The sequence below is a fragment of the Cydia pomonella genome, chromosome 25, assembly GCF_033807575.1.
Source record: "Cydia pomonella isolate Wapato2018A chromosome 25, ilCydPomo1, whole genome shotgun sequence".
Classification (NCBI taxonomy): Eukaryota; Metazoa; Arthropoda; class Insecta; order Lepidoptera; family Tortricidae; genus Cydia; species Cydia pomonella.
The window spans coordinates 3,251,704-3,272,606 of NC_084727.1; the positions used below are offsets into that span (position 1 = coordinate 3,251,704).

At 39.1% G+C, this 20,903-nt stretch overlaps 2 protein-coding genes across 4 annotated transcripts in view; both read right to left on the bottom strand.

The window, feature by feature from the left end:
- Window positions 1-371: 371 nt before the first annotated feature.
- On the bottom strand, window positions 372-13,527 carry LOC133531473 (uncharacterized). The gene is made up of 7 exons (XM_061869718.1): window positions 11,598-13,527; window positions 8,061-8,431; window positions 5,657-5,765; window positions 4,186-4,309; window positions 3,666-3,796; window positions 2,670-2,856; window positions 372-1,579 (listed from the first exon to the last, which is right to left on the bottom strand). The coding sequence occupies exons 2-7, from the start codon at window positions 8,429-8,431 to the stop codon at window positions 1,401-1,403; spliced, it is 1,101 nt and encodes a 366-aa protein (XP_061725702.1). The 5' UTR covers window positions 11,598-13,527; the 3' UTR covers window positions 372-1,400.
- A 112-nt stretch (window positions 13,528-13,639) lies between these two features.
- LOC133531466 (protein neuralized) overlaps window positions 13,640-20,903 on the bottom strand; it is a 58,419-nt gene continuing 51,155 nt past the window's right edge. For all 3 annotated transcript variants that reach the window (XM_061869706.1, XM_061869705.1, XM_061869707.1), the window contains exons 2-4: window positions 19,656-19,828; window positions 18,101-19,198; window positions 13,640-17,828 (exon numbers count right to left, since the gene is read on the bottom strand). In XM_061869706.1, coding sequence (XP_061725690.1) covers window positions 17,385-17,828; window positions 18,101-19,198; window positions 19,656-19,828 — 1,715 coding nt within the window. In that variant the 3' untranslated portion in view covers window positions 13,640-17,384. The remainder of the gene's footprint in view (window positions 17,829-18,100; window positions 19,199-19,655; window positions 19,829-20,903) is intronic.

A 20,903-nucleotide genomic window follows, 5' to 3' on the forward strand; every position in this document is an offset into this window, starting at 1 on the left:
AATGTTCACTACACTTATACTTAATTTACTTTTAAATAAGTAGCATTTTAGCTGCCTTCTAAAGCTTTTTTTTTTTAACTAATTATATATTTTTTCGACAAAGTTATTTAGCTGTGTTGCTAGCTTCCGTTAAAATTTGCCAACGCAAGAGTTAATGTTAAAATTAAAAATAAATTAATTCTTGCTCAGAACAAACGTGACAAAAAACGAAACACTGACTTTTTTATTCAAAATTTGCCAGTTTATTAATATAAAGACCATTAAATGGCTCTGATTCACTGATTAGACAATTTTAGTCCAAAAATAAATGTTAAAAACGATTGTCGGTAAAAACCATTATAAAATAATTACAACTAAAAATTCTACTAAAATCTACCATTCCAGTATAAGGAATACTAATGCTGTCAGCTGTCAACTAAAATTCTACTAAATTACTGAAAATTTCTACGATTGACATATTTTATACTTTCTTACTACACTGGATCCAGAGGCGACTACAATTGTCACTTTTGAACTAACATAGTGGCAAACAAGCGTACGGTCTGCCTGGGCGTGAGATACTATCGACCAGAAGTGCTAGAAGCAAAAAGTTTTAAAAATGAAAGTAGTCGCCATCTTGAACTTCTGCATTTTTGGTCCAATCGTCTTGATTTCTGAGACTAATCATTTCAAAGGTTCCTTAACGTGATTTTGTAGGTAAAATCAAGGAGAATTTGAAATATGTGGATTGTCAAAGTAAACTTTGTAGCGACAGTAAATTTACTGCCATCTTTCGACACATAATTAAAACTTTTAGAACGCCATTTGACTTTGATCCTTATTCTTTCACTTATGTGTTAAATTTGTTAAATATCAAAAAGTGGCGCCATCTAATAGATCATCACTCGAAAACATGCTGCCGCTATGGCTACAAATACTCAAATTATCTTTGATAAAATATACGCTCTGTGCCCAAACTATGGCGCCTCCCTGGCTATGGAAGGTAGAAGCAAGGAACAGAATCTCCATATACCAAAAAGTGTCCGACAACAAACCATAAATAGGTAGCGCTACAATACCTAGAATACTTGAGAAAAAAAACTAATCATAGACAGCGCACTTCACTCCGTCAATAACGCCTAGGTTCTTAGCTACTCTAGCGCTACTCTGGAGAGATTTGGAACTATTATTTATAGCTGACAGCTGGACACTTCTGCAACAGTTCTGCCTAAGGAGATTCTGTTCCTTGCCTCTACCTTCCATATCCCTGGCGTTCTGAAAATTGACAGATGTCATATTACGTTGCGTATTCACGTTTTTGTTACACCATGCGTTATCGTCGCTTGTATCCAGTGAGCAATTCAGCCAGATGTTTATGTCGTAGAATTCTTCGGCTAACCCTAAGTTAGAAATGAAACTTACTAGCTATTAGGTATAGCGTCGGTCCACGTGTTGAACCAGTTGTAGTGCAGCATGGCGGCGTACGGGTGTTTCCGCTTCTTGTGCAGCCGGAGGGACTCCTCGGAGGCGTACCAGTATTGTGGGAACTTGTCGAACGGGTACTTCTCGGATTCTTTCACGTAGGGCTCTGATGGGTCTCCTAGAAACAATGAGATAAAAATTTAAGAGGAAAGGGGACTGCCGCTTTTTCAAACAAACCTAGTCCCCATTTTCCTCTCTGCATATTGACATTATAAAAAATATTTTTAAATAATTTCATGTATATTAATCTCCGGGCAACACAGGGAAGGGCGACGGCATTCATACTATTTCCCCTCTGCCAAAGCATTGGCAAAAAAAATACCATTCTCCCCCCCCCTCCTCCCCCTATCTCCGAAGTTTACGAATGAAAAATTAAGAAATTTTTCATAATAACATTGTCATAAAAATTACAGGAAAAATAAAATCAGACCTCTATCTTGATAACTTTTTTTTAATGACCAAAAAACATTTTGTAATTTAACTTGCAATTTAATCTGGTTTGCGGGTGTTTATTATAGTTGAAAATTCCTATGGATATTACACAAATTATTTAATCCGGTTTGCGGGTGTTTATTATAGTTGAAAATTCCTATGGATATTACACAAATTATTTAATCCGGTTTGCGGGTGTTTATTATAGTTGAAAATTCCTATGGATATTACACAAATTATTTAATCCGGTTTGCGGGTGTTTATTATAGTTGAAAATTCCTATGGATATTACACAAATTAACTAAGTCCCACAGTAAGCTCAATAAGGCTTGTGTTGTGAATATTTAGACAACAATATAATATATAAATACTTAAATACATAGAAATCACCCATGACTAAGGAACAAATATCTGTGTTAATCACACATAAATGCCCTTACCGGGATTCGAACCCGGGACCATCCGCTTTATAAGCAACTCACTACCCAGTACCCACTAGGCCAGACTGGTCGTCAAAGAATTTGAAAGATATCCTTTCGCAGTTTTTATTCCCAACTTCAGTTTTTCATAATCATAAATCTTTTATTCCGTGGTAAAACTTAAATTACATATAGAAATATATACATATTACATAAAAAAAAATTATAACATATTGAAATTGTTTACCACGAAATGGGCTCGCCTCAGCATAACGCTGACCTGAAGATCAGCGCTGGTCTTCTGGCGAGACCATTTGTGGGCGTAAAACTGAACGCTTTGAATGTTATTTGACTCACTAGGTGGCAGGCAGTAGAGACAGAATATCCTCCGTCTCTTGCCCTCGTGCGTCTCGAGATGCTTCTTGTGCAGCTTCCTGCGCGGGCTGACGTGCGGGCAGCACGGGCACGGGACGGCCAGCGCGCGGGGCACGCAGCCGTGGCGCTCGCCGGAGTGCTGCAGGAGGGTTGAGGCTACTCGGTAGCCCTGGAACAAACAATTACAAGCTTTCATCGCTGACTGTACTTTTCTTTCCACGGGCAACTAATACTCATAGAGACAATGCTAAAAACCCTAAACACCATAAAGTTGCATTGTTTTACACGGAGTTCCTATGGCCACCTCCTGTCTCCATCATCAGATCAGCTCGATGGTACCATAATATTGCATTGTCACCCAAGTTACATATGTATGCAAATTTTCAGCTTAATCGGAAACCGGGAAGCGAGTCAAATTTAACTTGCAAGATTTGACCCGTACCATAGAGAAATAAGAAGTAATAGAGTGCTCACTCCATACAGGCTTTGTTTTAATTTTTATTTTAATTTTAAGTTAGTTTTAACTTTAATTTAGTAGTAATTTTATTTTGACATGTAAATTGACTTTATGAATAAATGAGTATGAGTATATCAGTTTTGGTCCCAAAATGATTATTATATTCGCAGTTGACATCTACCATCGAGTAGCGGAACTCTCACTACTGCTACTCGACAATATATATCGCGGCAAACAAAAAGGCTAATGCTCAACGATTTTCAGCTAATATTATAGAGTAACCGGAAATCTATTTTCAACTCCTTCTGCTTGTAATATTAATTGTAAATTGTTTAAACAATAAATTTTTCGTCAGTCGCTACACTTGTGACATCTGGTGTCAAGTAGCGGTACTGATAAATCCACTACTTGACGCTAGATGTCGACTATGAAATAACTCGCGTTTTGGTAAAACTGATGTATGGAGTTACCACTCCTTTACTTATTTTTTTATTTCTTAGTACTATTTTTTCAATACTAACCTTGAAGCAGTGCTCACATCTGTAGGGGAAGGTCTTCCACTTGGGGTTCTTCTTGCGGCTGAACGACATGCGGTAGGGCTCCGCAGGAAACCAGTCTTCAGGGTCCAAGGTCATTTCTACGAGCTCCACGCCTGGAACATAAAGGCATGGGCTCAAATCTACCCGTGTTTTTTTAACCGATAACAAAATTTCAAAAGGAGAAGGTTCTCAATTCGGTTGTATGTTTATTAGGGTTCCGTAACCAAAGGGTCAAACGGTACTCTATTACTGAGACTTCGCTGTCCGTCCGTCCGTCTGTCACCAGGCTGTATCTCATGCAGAATCACTGACTTAAAAATAAAATAAAGTCTTCTTTCAGCAAAATATCCTATCTACAATATTTAAGGTACTTTTCCTTGATGTCCCATAGTCTTGGGACGCCCTGTATATGCCTCGGCAGGAACAGCAATTCGAAACTCATCCACGAATTGCCGTTTCCCGGCCTCTGCAATAATGTACTATTCATACTATTGTAACTTACCATCTGGAACTTTAACTTTGGGCACTATAGTGACCTTGGGCGCTACAGGCACTGGCCTGGGCTGGCTCACGCTCAGTGTGGTGTTGGTGGCGGCCAGGAGACTCGTCAGGATCGTGTTTTGTGCCTGAAACATTCAATCAATCAATTTATTTTCTATAGAACTTCCTTAACCTTTGAACGCCACGCCTATCGCACGCGGCGCGTAATCGTGAACCTTATCGGTATGCATGAAGGCTGATATTGGGCTGTAGCCGCGCGCGTCATATGACGTCTTTGGCGGTCAAAAGGTTAAATGCATTCAAATACTATACTATGGTACAGTCAAGATATTATATATCGATACGGACAAAGTAACAAAAATATGTATACACGACTTTATTGCCCATATATTAAGATTGTGTATATATTATTTGGCACATTTTTCGTAACGATATTTTCAGACGTGACCTTAATATAGAGGCAATAAGGTTGTGTATACATATTTTTGGCTCTTTGTCCATGTCGATATTTAATACCAAGGTATTATATATATACAAACCGATTCTTGAACGGCATAATCGCCCACATTTATGGCAAATAAACTGAGAATCGGTTTGTATAGCCACGAGCGGCGCTGTCGCTAGATCATAGATGAGGCTTAAATCATCTGTAAAGATGTACAAGGCCTGATGATGATGATGATTATATATATTACAGTCAAGACTGTACACAATAAAATCAACAAAAAACATAATAAAACAATCATAACAATAACAATGCATTACAGATTAGGATATCAGAGTCAGAAATACACGTAGGCACAGTATAGATGTCAAATACTATTAATAGAAATCATACATTTTAGTTTATAGCATTTGCAAATTATTCTTTAATAGGCGGGTCCACACAGAGCGAGCAAACCCGCGAGGCAATTTCCTCACGCAAAAACCGACCGGCCGGCCGGCGGTTTAGACGACCGGTTTGGCCTAGTGGGTAGTGACCCTGCCTACGAAGCCGATGGTCCCGGGTTCAAATCCTGGTAAGGGCATTTATTCGTGTGATGAGCATGGATATTTGTTCCTGAGTCATGGGTGTTTTCTATGTATTTAAGTATTTATAAATATTTATATATTATATATATCGTTGTCTAAGTACCCTCAACACAAGCCTTAGTGTGCTTACTGTGGGACTTAGTCAATTTGTGTAATAATGTCCTATAATATTTATTTATTTTATTTTATTTAAACCGGCCAGAGTAGACGTGCGCTCGAGCGAGGAAAACGCACGCGCCGTCTCGGCCGAGGCACGTCTACACTGACCGGTTTGTGCGTGAGGAAATTGCCTCGCGGGTATTCTCGCCCTGTGTGGACCCGGCTATTGAGAAAAAAAAAGAACCTGACGTCGTAGTCGCTAATCGTATTAACTGTTCAAAGAGAAAAAACTATCTACTACTTATTATTTACTTAATAGTAGATAACAATGAATTAAATACCTGTAAGAGTGCTCCGTTATTTAAACTCTGTGATAGATCGACTTTAGGTTTCCTCTTGTAACCTTTTGGTGGGCCCCTTTTCTTGGCGACCTCACCATTCTTCTTATACCTGGAAAAGAGAGGTATGGGCATTGTGAGTTTCATCTCGCTTTGTGTGGTAGGGCACAGCCAGTGGATGTCATTCCAGATCTAGAGCAGAGCCCAACTGGGGAAGTACCTAGGCTTGAGTCGGTCAGGACCGAAGAACTAAAAGGAATGAAATCCCACCACAGACCGAAAGGAACTAGTTCATCTTAAGCGCTCTTAATCGGTCTCGGTCCTTTAGTTCAGTAGTCGGTATGTCAGCGGGCCTACCGCGAACCACGTTCGACGGGTTGCCTCCCTGTCACACTTACGTACGAATTTACAAGTGCGACAGAGAGGCAACACGTCGAACGTGGTTCGCGGTAGGCCCTCAGTACCAAGTAACAAATCGGTCGGGAGCGAATGATCGGAATGAGTCAAGGTCAAGAAATTCGCTCTCTCACGCTCTCGCTCTGTTTATTTGCGAGCGAGAGCAAGATATAACCTAGTCATACTCATTCAGATCTCGAGATTTGCTCCTGAACTAAAGGAACTAAAGGACCTAAAAGAGCGAACTAGTTCGTTTGACCGATTGACCGAGATCGGAGCGCTCTTTTTAAAGACCGAGCGGGCACAACTCTAGAAGTACCTCCACCTTACAGAAAACCGCAGCCAAATAACACTAGACCCTACTCATAGTGTTGTTCCTGCCGGTGAGTAAGGTTATCGGAGCTCAACAAGGGGGGGGGGGGGGGGTTAGGGTCGGCAACGCGCATGTAACTCCTCTGGAGTTGCAGGCGTACAAAGGCTACGGAGACTGCTTACCATCAGGCGTGCCGTATGCTTGTTTGCCACCGACGTAGTATAAAAAAAAAATTGTACAATATATCCTTAATAAAAAAAATGCGAAGAACGTGCGGAGATGAGACCGGAGTGGCGTCGTAACCTGCGGGAAGGCATGGCAAAGCATGACGAGCTCTGGATGGACCACCTCCAGCAAAAGCGAACTTGCAGAGCTGCTGGACCACCCCAGGAGTCAAGACATATCTGTGATCGATGCGGCAAGAAATGCCGATCGGCCATTGGTCTATACAGTCATCGCAGTCGATGTAGGCTGTAGACTACTTCCTCAAAATACCTCATTCGCTGCAACTATCATCTGCAAAGATGCTGTGGCCAATGATGATCCTAAATAAAAAAATAAATATGAAAAGAAAAACACAGACAACGGAATTTAAAAAGAAGAAAAGAATATGAAAGAAAGAAAAAAGAAATATAGAAGAAAGGAATATGTATTGCCAAGTGCATATTTTGATGACCAGTTTGGCCTAGTGGATAGTGACCCTGCCTATGAAGCCGATGGTCCCCGGGTTCAAATCCTGGTATAAAGGGCATTTATTCGTGTGATGAGCTTGGATATTTGTTCTTGAATCATGGGTGTTTTCTATGTATTTAAGTATTTATAAATATTTATATATTATATATATCGTTGTCTAAGTACCCTCAACACAGGCCTTACTTATTGAGCTTACTGTGGGACTTAGGCAATTTGTGTAATTATGTCTTTAGTTTACGCTTGACATGTGGTTGGTAGGGTCTAGTGTTATTTGGCTGCGTTTTTTGTTTTTAGGGTTCGTATCCAAAGGGTAAAACGGGACTCTATTACTAAGACGCTGTCCGTCCGTCTGTCACCAGGCTGTATCTCATGAACCGTAATAGACAGTTGAAATTTTCACAGATGATATATTTCTGTTTCTGCTATAACAACAAATAATAAAAAGTACGGAACCCTCGGTGGACGAGTCCGACTCGCACTTGTCAGGTTTTTAAATATTATCACGCAACTCGGTAGCATGTGTACAATATTATAACATACCTAAATAGTGAATTAAGCCATACTTTGGCTGTAAACAAGCCATTTTTGGCTTAGCAGTTAAGAAACTGCGATTAATTTAATTTTTAGGGCTTTAATCATTTTTCTTCGCGTTGTCCCGGCATTTTGCCACGGCTCATGGGAGCCTGGGGTCCGCTTGACAACTAATCCCAAGATTTGGCGTAGGCACTAGTTTTTACGAAAGGGACTGCCATCTGACCTTCCAATCCGAGGGTAAACTAGGCCTTGTTGGGATTAGTCCGGTATCCTCACAATGTTTTCCTTCACCGAAAAGCGGCTGGTAAATATCAAATGATATTTTGTACATAAGTTCCGAAAAACTCATTGGTACGAGCCAGGGTTTGAACCCGCGACCTCCGGATTGCAAGTGGCACGCTCTTACCAGTAGGCCACCAGCGCTTGTTGCTATGTTTATAGCATTAATAAAAAAAAAATGGCTATATTTACCTGACAATTCCACCTGAATCACAACTCTTCGGTGTTTGCACCGGCGTTATGCTTAGCTTGGCCGGCAGTGAATATCTACTATGCAGCGACTTGACCACATTACTGGCCTGGATACTTGGCAACGCCAGAGGATTAGCCAAGTTTAATGGATTGTTCACAAATTTTGGCAGTTTCACATCCGGGGTCGGGAATATGGATAGACCCTTGTTGAAAGCAGGTATTTGGTACACTTGAAGGTTGAGGGATGGTGTGAAGGTTTTGAGGCGCTTCGGGGCTGGTTCATCGTCGGAGGAGGACTGGGCTGCTAGCGGGTCTTTTTCAGTGGTGGCGAACGGGTCCGTGTGAGAGTCTTTTTCTTGGATGCAGAACATCTGGAACAAATTAGAAGTTTTAATAATAAATTATTATGTTAGTGTGTTTTTTTTGTATACTCTGTATCTTTAGGTATTAAAGTAAATATAAACAAAATGTACCCTCAAATGGCTCCTTAAGCCAGTTGAAAAAGTCAGGTTGTTCAGTGACAGATCCAGGCGGTTTTGTATTTGGTTGGCTAGCCAATAAATGTTATAACTACCCGAAAATGTACAATTTCTTTGTGTATTTTTATTTAAATGCTAAAGATATTATGGGGGTTGCCAAATACGCTCTTATTAACGATGCTAAAATAATAATACGATGCTATCATTTTTAGGGTTCCGTACCCAAAGGGTAAAACGGGACCCTATTACTAAGACTCCGCTGTCTGTCCGTCCGTCTGTCACCAGGCTGTATCTCATGAACCGTGATAGCTAGACAGTTGAAATTTTCACAGATGATGTATTTCTGTTGCCGCTATAACAACAAATACTAAAAAGTACGGAACCCTCGGTGGGCGAGTCCGACTCACACTTGTTCGGTTTTTAGTTATATTTATTAAATGATGAATATAATAATAGTAGCTCAACTGTTATAACCTTTTTAACCAATTACTGATTTATCCGCACTGTAGGTCCAACGCCAAAGACGGATTAATCCGTCACAGACCACAGAGCAACATAGACCTAAATGCATATACATAAAGTTCAATTTCAGTTTTTACACTTCGACATGGCATCCGAGTGACAGCTTTTGTGTTTGACACGGCATTGAAAAAGATTAAAAAACCATTTTTTTTATTTAAAAAAACTAGTAACTTTAAATCGTAAAACATACTTAGCTGCAGTAGTAACTGCAAGGCATAGCTTACTCTTATAAGGAAGACGAGAGAATGGCTAACTAAGAACTAGAAGAAGAAGAAGAAGAGAACTAAGAACTATGAAGAGGTCTCAGACAGACAATTGTGTATGTTTACTCTTGAAATTGTCAGCACCTTAAAGAATTAAGTGAGAATGATGTTTTATTAACACAGGTATAAAGGTGCCAGTGGCGGATCGTTCAAAGAACTCGATTCCCACCGGCTTGTCTAAACTTCAGCCCGTTGAGTACTTTCACGATCGGTTCATGGAGAAAAGGAAAGCAAAATTAACTCCGGGTTCCCTACGAATGTTTGTGACGCGCCGCCACTGAAAGGTGCCCTCTGATTACCAGTTCGCCGATATCGCCCTGTCTGTTATTCGTGATTGTCAGCTTTTCCAAATAACAGACAGGCTGATGTCATCCGGCGAACTGGTAGTGGGCCCCTTCAGAGCAAGGCAACAGCAGGCAACGGCATGCTGAGGTGTATGGCTGAGCGTCTTGACTGCGCGCTAAGAGTACAAGTCGTCCAAAAGTATTTGTAAGTAGTTTTATGTCTTTTTTAGGGTTCCGTACCCAAAGGGTAAAACGGGACCCTATTACTAAGACTCTGCTGTCTGTGCGTCCATCTGTCACCTGAACCGTGATAGCTAGTTGAAATTTTCACAGATGATGTATTTCTCTTGCCGCTATAACAACACATACTAAAAAGTATGGAAACCTCGGTGGGCGAGTCCGACTCACGCTTGTCTGTTTTTTTTATTTATTAGCCGGGTCCACACATCTCGCTCTGTGTGGACACGCCTATTGAGAAACAAACAGTCATTCATTAACATTAATCAGTAGATTAAGCAGCAGTAAATGGACCTTCCCACTCTTCCTAATTGGAAAGGTCTATTTATAAGGAAGAGTGGAGAAAATTGGGGGAGGAATTTGCTCAAAGGCACAGAATCGGTTATCGTAGATTAAGGTTTTTTTTTAAAGTGATATAAGGCTATAAAAAAATTACCTTTAGTTTCCTTAATTTACGCATCAAAATACCTAGCTAATGCACCTTTAAATTAAAAAAAATTACCATTTTTTTTCTTTTTGTATGTTAACCTTTACTCTTAAAATAAATGAAAAAAAACCAAAGTAAAGATTACCTTTACTATGGATACTGATGGTAAGAAATAAACAATTTTTACTTTTTTAATTTTCTGTTTATATACTTAAGATGTGAATATGGGTACTGTCATGGCCGGTATACTGGTCTGGATGTTACCAATGTAAACTGAAAATGATGATAGATTTCTGCCACCGTCTGCCACCAGAGTTCTTGTTGACTTTTTAGTTTAAGACATCTATTTCAGTATATAATTTATTTTCAGTAGTTAGACTATTTCAATACATAAATAATAACATAATTCCCTAGTTCTAGTTTTAGTTGTTCCCTAATTGAATTATTAACATCTCAACTCTTTCCATTACAATTTTTCAGCTGTACAAAAGTTATTAAAATCAAAAACGCTTTGGAGTTAGGAGTTTTGGCATTTTCAAGTGCTTTTGTCATTTGTCATAAAATATATACATTATTTATATGTTTTTGCTTTAAGTTATACTGTAGACATTTTTTTTAAACTTGTTTGCAAAGATATTGGTTGAACACTATTGCTGGCTACATTTATTTGAATTAAATGTTAAGTTAAAATTTATTTAAGCAAAATTTTGTACTAATGATTATAGTCAACAGATATAATTTATTTATTTATTATTAGACCCCCATGTTACTATTAATGTAAATAACTATGACAAAAACCAATTTAATAAAACAAATGCCATGTCATGTATAATTTAAACTATATTAAGCAAATTGTAAAAACTGGTTAGTAACAAAAATGCCACATGGTAAAGATGAAACATAATTTACATATGATTTGTATAAATAACAGTTAACATTGTTTGACTTATTGATTTACCAGGGTTCAATAACTCATGAAATATTCAGTCAAATAACATTACAAGTAGCTTAAAATGTTTATATCATACAATTCCAGTGTTTGCCGATCCTAAAATTCACGACCGATAAAAACAAAACACTACTCACGATTCCAAAATCAAAAATTAAAAACACCATTCAATGTCGAGAATTCTTCCATAAATCAAATAAACGTCGAAATAGCATATAAAAGCTACGGAAACAACAAAATGGCGCTATAATTTGTAAAAGTACGAAACAATGAGGATCACATGAAATAACTGCACATGCCACTAAAAAGCTACGCGTAGTACTTGATCTAATTATCTCTTACCGATAATATCTTTTATATTGAATGAAAAACATACCTTCTCACACTTTATACGGCACAATTAGTCAATGAAGCATTTAGTGTAAGTAAAAAGAATTAATTAATAAGGATTTGCACCGATTCTCGATTAAAATAAAAGCGAAAAAGAATAAAGGTTATGCCCACTTATAATAATAACAAATCGTTCCGTTCGTTCAATCAGACGCTACGTTTTAAGTTGTTATGTTGGTACTAATCATGCAAACATTAACCTCAAACATTACAATCTATCAAACAATAATAGACTCTATTGGATTATGATAGGGTTTATTTTTTACTGCTAACTATATAAAAAAGGTGTGTTTTTGACGTTAGTTGAGCCTAGAACGGTTTTTCTATTGTTTGACATTTTGTGGGGTGGCACGTCATAAAATAATGTTACCCGATTTCACAATCATTTTAAATATGACTCATGTGTTAGTTCCGGATATTTCGTTAAATATTACAAATAACGGTGTTCAATGATTCATTACTTATGTTTGTATGGTTTTAATTTTTCCACGGTATTTTGTGAAGTAGCTAGTTTTTAAGCATACTATCTCTATACTACAACAATTGTCAACATCACGCTCGGTAGCACGATCGTATCGTATCTCATGTCTGACAATGATTTATTGCATTTATTTTGTCCCTTTTGCATCTACAAATTCTACAATACTTTATGTCAGACAAAAAAGTTGTGAAAACTTTCAAATCGCGATTTCAAACCATTGCTTGAGTATTTCCTCGAGACTGCCTTGTTGTGGCAGGATCGTAGGTGTATAGCCGGGTCCACACAGAGCGTTCATACGCGCGAGGCAATTTCCTCACGCACAAACCATCCAGTGTAGACGTGCCTCGGCCGAGGCGCCGCGCTCGGGCGAGGAAAACGCACGCGCCGCCTAAGCCGAGGCACGTCTACACTGGCCGGTTTATGCGTGAGAAATTGCCTCGCACGTACGTGCTCGCTCGCTCGCTCTGTGTGGACCCGACTTATCACATACGCCGAGGCTTTAAATATTCTAACCTTTATCTCTTATTTATAGAAAAAATATCAATCTTTTTATTTCATGTCTGAGTCAAATCATGCTTATTTTTTGTCGATTGCGTGTTTTCGAGTATTTAAGTAGCACACAATAAATAAAAGCTGATAAAAGTAGAAAGTACCACACTAAACCGGCAACATTGTTACTATTGACAGGCGCTTGCCCAATGGAGTGCCAGCTTTTCAAATGTTACCGGTTAAGACTCGCAAGACTCGAACACAAGCCTTATTGAGCTTATTGTGGGAGGGACATAGTCAATTTGTGTAATAATGTCCTATAATATTTATTAATTTAAGACTTTTAGATTTATACGTTTTATAACTTACATATTAAATAGCTTCATACGATACATGAAGAATTAAACAGACTACAGTAATAATTGGTGTCATTACCAAAAGTTATAGAGTTAGACTAAGCTAAGTTGGCAGCGATTTTAATAGCCCAGACGGTGCAAGTGTTATTTAAACGTCATAATCTCATAGACGTTTGACGTTTAAAACAACACTTGCACCGTGTGGCACAACTTGACGTCCCTTTCCGTGCACAACCACAGATAAGATAATGACTTGAATTTTGACAACCCTAAATGGCCGAAAGGGACATTAGAATGGGACAGCATGATTCGTCCCTGAATCGCTGTCAAACTTCGGCTTTGTAGGAAGTTTCTTTTCTGTATGGTAGTACTATTATTTATTGTGTGCTACCGCGAACAACTTTGTTCATTTTTCTGCCTCTCCATCACTCGCATGTGCAAGAAGAGGCCGATAGCGAAATTTAGCGATAGGCCCTCTGTATCGTTAGCCGGATCCACACAGAGTAAGCGCACGCGCCGCCTCGGCCGAGGCACGTCTACACTGGCCGTTTTATGTGTATACCCGCCTGTTAGGATATTCATTATAAAGAACAGCATATGGTGTGGTGTAAGATAATCGTAGTTTATTTTAGCTCGGGACAAGACAGTGTTTCTCTAACCTCATATTACCAATTTTTTGGGTAGGAAAGGAATACAAAAACGTGTTCAATAATCATTTTTATTCGAAAACTTAATCTAACCAACATCGTAGCAAGAACGTAAATAAATATACTAACGACTAGACGACAGCTGTACAGACGTGAGCCGCAGAAATAATCATATCACATACACCGAGGTTCTCCGGTGGCCAAACTTCAAAAATAACAAAAAAACTTTCTTTCACACATATTATAACTGCTTGTTTTGAGGACAATCGCCTGATGGTAAGCAATTGCCGATGCTCATGGACACCAGAGATGTTGCAAGTGCATTACGTGATGTAAAGGATGGGAGTAAGCTTTTTGTTCTTGAAGGCTTTTCTTGGAAGTCACGTAAAATTGTTAATCCTTTGCACAATACTTCAGAGTTGGAGATTTCTGGTAGATGAGGTCGGAATAAAAAGCTATATTTTTTTAAATTTAAAGAAAAATGGAAAAATTCATCACTTAGGGCAAGATTCGAACTTGCGACCTTTTGGAACATTTGGTCTATCTTAACCCATTCAGCGCTAATCACGACACGTTGTCGTTTTGCCTCTACGAAGCATTTCCTCTACATACCGGGGAACCTATATTATCTGTTACGACGTAGCGCTATGACCGTAGCTCAGCGGTGAATGTGTTAAGCAACTGAGTTACCGCAGCTCACCGTGCGTGCGAATTTCTCCATAGAGTCGGACCAAGATAAGTTGGCAGCAATTTTGACAGCCCAGAAAGTGCAAGTGTTATTTTAAAAGTCAAACTTCTATGAAATTATGACGTTTGCTTAACACTTGCACAGGCTGGGCTATCGAAATCGCTGCCAACTTAGCTCGGTCTGGCTTTATCTTCCGTAGGGAGGTGCATAGCGACATCTACCGTAAGAATGTAGTATCTTATAGGAATCGGAGGCTCAAGTAAAAATCTCCGCTCTAGCAGGATAGCAAAAGCAAAACACTTCGTTTTGAGACACACATTAAAAGCAACACAGCGAATGATATTTTGAAGTTAGTACATCAGAAAACCTTGGTTGCGCGATGATGGTACATGTCCAAATGAATAGAGAAAAATGAAGAAATTTAGAAGACCTAACAACTTAAAATAATCGAAGATAAATAAAGTTTCTAGTATTTTTGACAACCTTATGGCCAATACAGACGCGTCGGAAATCAGGGTCATGTCCACGAAAATCTGTCAGAACAAAATAACAGATTTTCGAAGAACTTTTCCACAAAACTATAGAAATAGTGATTTGGATTTCTTCGTATGTGGGCTACCTCTTATTCGAAGGAAAACTTGTTACTTTCAGTTGGTAGTACTGATCAAAAGTGTTGCCAAATAAAATAAAATATTTTTTCAGAAAAATAAATTAGAGTAGTGAGAAAAATATCAGTCAGACATGTACCAGCATCTAAACATCTTAATCTCAATTAATATTTACATATTATAATGCTAACTTATACAAAGATTTGGCTTGAAACTGTGATATTGTAGTCGAAAACTGGTCACACTGTTTTGGTATGTAGAATCAGTAGTCTTAATATAGTATTGCCATACAAAAATATCTGAGGCAGTGGCAGTATTTTTTGTGCTAAACATTTACTTATTATATCTCCCCATCTCACCAAAATTAATGTGGTCATCGCAGCTTATGGATAGCTTCATGGGTGTTACATGCGTCTGCCACCAACTCGAGATATTTTTATCAAGAAACTATCATATTCAGTCTCTGTAAACTTAGAATTCCACTGATTAAAATATTAATTAAATAAATTAAACATACAAATTAAATCAAATATAAAACTGGCTGCAAACGTTTGGTATACACAAAATTAATGGTAATTTAAAAATTAAGTGTGATTCTACTAAAAAATTGCATTTTTAATGATTCAAAAGTCCAATGTAACTTTCAGTACAATCACACTAAGGAATGATTATTAAATATATGTACAAATTCAAAAGGATAGATATGTCAAAGTCTAGATATGTCAACTCAGTATTGCCATGAAGAAAAATATTTGAGCAAGAAAGGAATGATACCAATAGAGATTTTTAAAGCTTACTGGTTAACTATTGTCTCGAAGAAAACGTTTTTTTAGGTAAATTTTCCCGAGCAGCTTAGCACTGGCAATAATGCTCGGTAGCTTTATATCTACTGGCAACTCCGCTTATCTGTCATGGCGCTTGGTCTCTTCAAATGTCATTTTGACGTTAGTCTTCGTATTTACTTTAAAAATGACATTTTGAAGCATCAATCGAGCGACCAAAGAGAAAATTTACCAAAAAACCGTAAATAGGAACTCCCTACCCATAGGCCATAGCCCAACATTCACTAATGTAAAACGAAATTATTGTACTATAGTAAATGTAAGCGAATGACCTCGGTAACACATAGAAACAATGATATGATCATAAAATCATTAAATGCGATTATCATCTATCATCAATTTATAATCAATATGGACGTACGTATTTTCGTAGCCATGTTTTTTTTGCGTGCATCGAAACGGACCACAATCAAAAAAATGAAGGTATAGTCTATGGAAGATCATGAATTGACATTTTATTCATCAAATCAACTAATTATTCAATTAAAAAATCCATTGCGTTACTTAACAGATTTGGTTACATATAAATATGTCGAACACTTTGACCAAAAGTGTTGCCACATATTTTATAGCTTTTTTTTCATTGATTATGGTACGTTCCGGTATACGCATATACAGTGAATATTGTAAGCTAGGAATCCTATCTGCTTATTATAATACCTAGCCGTTACTACTGCTTTCATACATACATATTTATATCATTCACATGTAATGCTATATAAAAATTGCGTATAAATCAATATGGATGTAGTAGCATTTGTGCATTTTTAATTCTTTTCAATTTTATTTTGAAAACTTGTTTGTCATGTTAAGATTCCTGGTCAATTTTATACATTATTGCTAAAAAATATTTTGTTATATTGACTCCATATGGTATTACATGTGAATTCCATACATTCATTTGAATTAACTACATTCAAATTCCTTTTGTGAAAGTCTACCTTCGTCAGTCAGTAAACAAGTATTTCCAAAATGGCAACTGAAACTTCTTTGAATGCAAGCGAGTTCATATTGAACACTGCATTTAATGCTGTCAAACTGACAGTCAGGTTTTTAAGTTGCCAATATTGAAAAAAAAGTGTTGATGGTTAAAAAATACTGGCGATAATTTCTTTTCTAAACTGCCAGTATTCATTACATAAATTTTTCATAGCCATAAAACAAAACAGTTAATGTCAATTCGAAATTATAATTTTGACCTTATAAAGCAACTAATATACCAATAGTTACATATTTTAGGTTATATATTAGGTTTTCCATTATTATAAATAGTTTTTGTCATATATCATAAGTCCAAATAGTGTACAACAGAACTCCAAAATTCGAAACAGTTCAATATTTTGGAGCAATGTAAAATTTCTTTAAGTGGACGAAATAAGGTGCTCATATCAATGTCACGTCATATACTAAACTAAGTGTCAGTGTCTTAACTTAAATTGACAGCTCGAACTTATCCTTGACATTTGAACAGGCAAATCACCAAAGATAAGTTCGAGCGGCCAAATGCAAATGTCAAAATAAATAACGTCAAGTGATATTTGGCAATCTCTAAACCGAATCAATAAGTACAATAATTAAACAGTATTGCCAGTTCAAATCAACAATTATAACATTTTTTAAATCTCACCTGGCAACACCGTACGCCCTAAAAGTAAAATTAAATCAAGACTTATACGTACGAATTACATCTTTGATCTGAGCTCTGCAGAGCGGACACTGGCCGCCACCTTTGCCCCTCCACTGTTGAACCGCGCACCTGTAGCACATGCACATATGTCCGCACATGTACAGCACAGAGTCTATAGGATTCTCGTAGCAGATGGTGCACTCGGTGCCGGTGAGGTTCTGCCCCTCGCCGATGACGGAGTAGATGGGCTGGTGGTGGGCGGGCTGTCTAGAGGTGGAGGGTCGCTCCACGCGCTCGGGCTGGATGTTGACGAGCTCGTTGCAGCTGTTCTGCGTGGCGGAGCAGGCGTCGGGGGCGGCGGCGGGGGCGGGGGCGGGCGCGGGGGCGGGCGCGCGGCGCGGGTAGGGCGGCGCGGCCGGGCACGCCGGCGGCGACATGGCCGCGAGGCTGCTCAGGCACAGTTGGGATGACTGGATTGGCTGGAAAGAAAAGAAAAAATAAATAAAGAACGTTCTGACGGGATAGGCCTAATTGCCGCTTTCCAAATGATCAAAGCAGTTATTAGTTGTTAACTTTGTTAGGAAATCTTAAAGAGACTTAAGATATCACCTTGGCTCTTCTATTCGTATTTACAGAGGGCAAACCTTTTAACTATAAATACGGGGTAAAGACCGTTTTGAATAGAGAAAATGACTTTCGAACTCAACTTAAAACTCCGTAATTCGACAGAAAACGGTTCAGTTAAACTCACCTCAATATAATGCGCGCTGGCCAACGTCATCTGCTGATTGGCCAAATTCTGAGCACCATTCTGCGGCGGCAGACTCACGACCAGCACAGTTCCACCTGCACTAGTCTGTATCGGCTGTGCTGAGCCCGCCAGGACCCTCAGCTGCTGCGGCGGCGTTTGAGCCGTCTGAGAGCTCAGCATCCTTACTTTCTGCGTAGCCCCGTAGATGTCCACAAACGCCCATAATCTTAAGGTATGATCTACGTGCATGACTGTGATAGGATTTGATCCATTCCTGCTAACACGGACTTCACCGTCTAAAGTTAAAGTTACAGCCAGCTCATCGCCTCTGCGTAAACCGTTGGCGGCGTCTCTACGCACTACCCAATACTCTGGTCGATCTAGGAGCTGTTCGGCGTCATCAGGCAGATCACAAGGTCTTAATGTCGCCGGATCGCAGGAGGTCAGACCGATAGCTAAGCTGCCGGCGTAGGCGGTTTCTGTAGACAGGATTTGGACTACGATAGTTTGCCCTGGACGCATAGGACGCGCAGTGAACACGTATCCTTGGCAGAACTCAGCCTCAATCCTAGCTGCGACTCCTCTATCATTAATAAACTGCACGTTCCTGCCTTTAGTCCTGTGTAGGCTTAAAGGCACTAATGGGTTCTGGTATCTAGGCTGCGGGAGTGACTCTTCGACAGACAGCGATCGCATTCCTGATATAAGCCTGTCTTCTTCAACAGGACTTTGATTCGGTCTTCTAACTTGATTCGGGACTCTCGGATCAGCGAATTGAACTGCTGTACAGTTTCCGTATACATCTACTAGCGCCCAGAGCGGCGAGCGAGTATCTACTCCTGTAAAGAAAAGCCCTTTATCTTCTCCATTGACGCCGAAGTGGACATCTCCAGCGGAGTTCACGTAGTAGTACAAGATGTTGTCCTTTTCGCAGAACCTCTCGCCTAAAGCCTTGGCCCAGTTCCCTGGTTTGTTGGTGAGGTCGGGGCAGGCGTATTTAGGGAGCGAGTGGGACAGGGTCGTGGGGTCGTGGGTGGTGAAGCCGAAGCGGATGACGCCGCTCCAGCTGTTGGAGATCTCGACGAAGCGAAGGCAGACCTGGAAAAAGAAATAGTGCCTTTAGCAATTATTCAACAATAACCCGAAAAACACTTCCTCTTCAAGGGTCGAATTGAGGTTATGAAAGCAGTCTACATATTTCAGGAGTTCAGGACATCAGAAATAAGATCTATCCCTACTAGGTTATATTATAAATGCGAAAGTAACTCTGTCTGTCTGACTGTTACTTCTTTTCATTTATATAAAATATGGTATTGAGGCCCGGGAAAGGACATAAGATAGTTTTTTATTAATCATTATCATCATTCCATGCAGACAAAGTCGCGAGCAGAAGCTAGTGGCTTTATACAGAATTGGGATATATGCCATCTTCTTATTAACCCTCGCACTAAACGTGACGCACTTGCTAAAAGTTTTCACACACTTGGCTACTGATCTATTGTTTGACATTTTGATGTTGTCTTCAGAGTGTTTAACAGCATCAGAAGTGTCTCACCTTCTCATTAACCCTGACCGGTCTCGCGCTGAACGCGACGCCCTTGCAGAAGCTCTCGACTCGTCGGGCGACAGATCCATCCCTCGATATCCTGATGTTCTCTCCGTGGACGCTGTGAAATCCCAGCGGGGGCAGGTTGTTGGGGGCGCCGCCGGTGCAGGAGGTGCGGGGCGCTGTAACAAAGAAGGGGCTATTTAAAATGTGCTAAAGATTTTTTTTATTATTATAAGGTGGGGGCTGGAAGCACTAACGTTCTTGGCTATAAAGGTTTCGTTGCGAACGAATAGTAACAGTGTGGGAGCTTAAGGAAAGAAGTGTTTCTACCTATCAAAAATGATGATATTAATTCTGATCATCATTCGAATGGTTGTCCCAACAAGGTAATTTTAACGAATAATACATATTTTATTATTTCAGTTGTTGTAGGTGCTTCTACAAGCCCTCACTGACAGTCAAGGCATCCTAAATCTTACATAATTTAAAATGTAAATCGCAATTGATTGATTTAAGATTGTTTTATACGGCTACTATTGAATTACAAAGCGTTAAAACACAATATTCCACGTATTACCCTTTACAGAATGTTGTAACAAAAGCTCTCCCCCAATAGTTCACGCCATTGAGCAGAGGAAGCACGTGCAGGGGTGTTCCGCCTCGACGCTTGTGAGGGCTACTTGTTGCTCGTGTCAAAAGACAGCTCTTATTATAATGGAGCAAGGTACAAAATTGTTAAACACGTCATCGATCAGAACCCTGAGGTGCGGGCGTCAGAAATATGTATACAGGCGCCTTATGACGACGGAATAAGGGGTATAATGTGAACTACTAGGTATTTTTTGTAATGTAGTGGAATGACCTGTACTGTATGGGTATGGTGGACAGAAAGTGTAGGTTTCTAAAGTAAAATGCAAGAAATATAAATATTATATCAGGCAACAAACCATGTTTGATCCTAACCTTTGGAAAACTTAGCAATAATAAATAAAACAATTATAAAAACAGAAAATATATCCCCTCTTTAGATGTTAGTAAGCAGGCGCGCAAAACTCTCACACAGTTTTCATATCAAGTTCTTTATTTAATTAAAATGTTAATACTATAAAAACAAATCTTATATAATTGTATTTAGATTAGAAATGGTTAGCGCTAGCGCTCGGAGCTCTTGACATCATTTTCGCGTTCAAACGTCGAGTCTTAAACAATATTTGGTTAAGCCGAATAACGGCGTTGTCTTAGCTATTTCAGTTT

Excerpts from the sequence above, each read along its gene's own strand:
- LOC133531473 (XM_061869718.1), bottom strand. The coding sequence starts at position 8,431 with ATGTTCTGCATCCAAGAAAAAGACTCTCACACGGACCCGTTCGCCACC. Across the intron at positions 4,310-5,656 it reads ATAACGGAGCACTCTTACAG|GCACAAAACACGATCCTGAC; the intron begins GTATTTAATTCA and ends TGAATGTTTCAG. Across the intron at positions 2,857-3,665 it reads GATGTGAGCACTGCTTCAAG|GGCTACCGAGTAGCCTCAAC; the intron begins GTTAGTATTGAA and ends TGTTTGTTCCAG.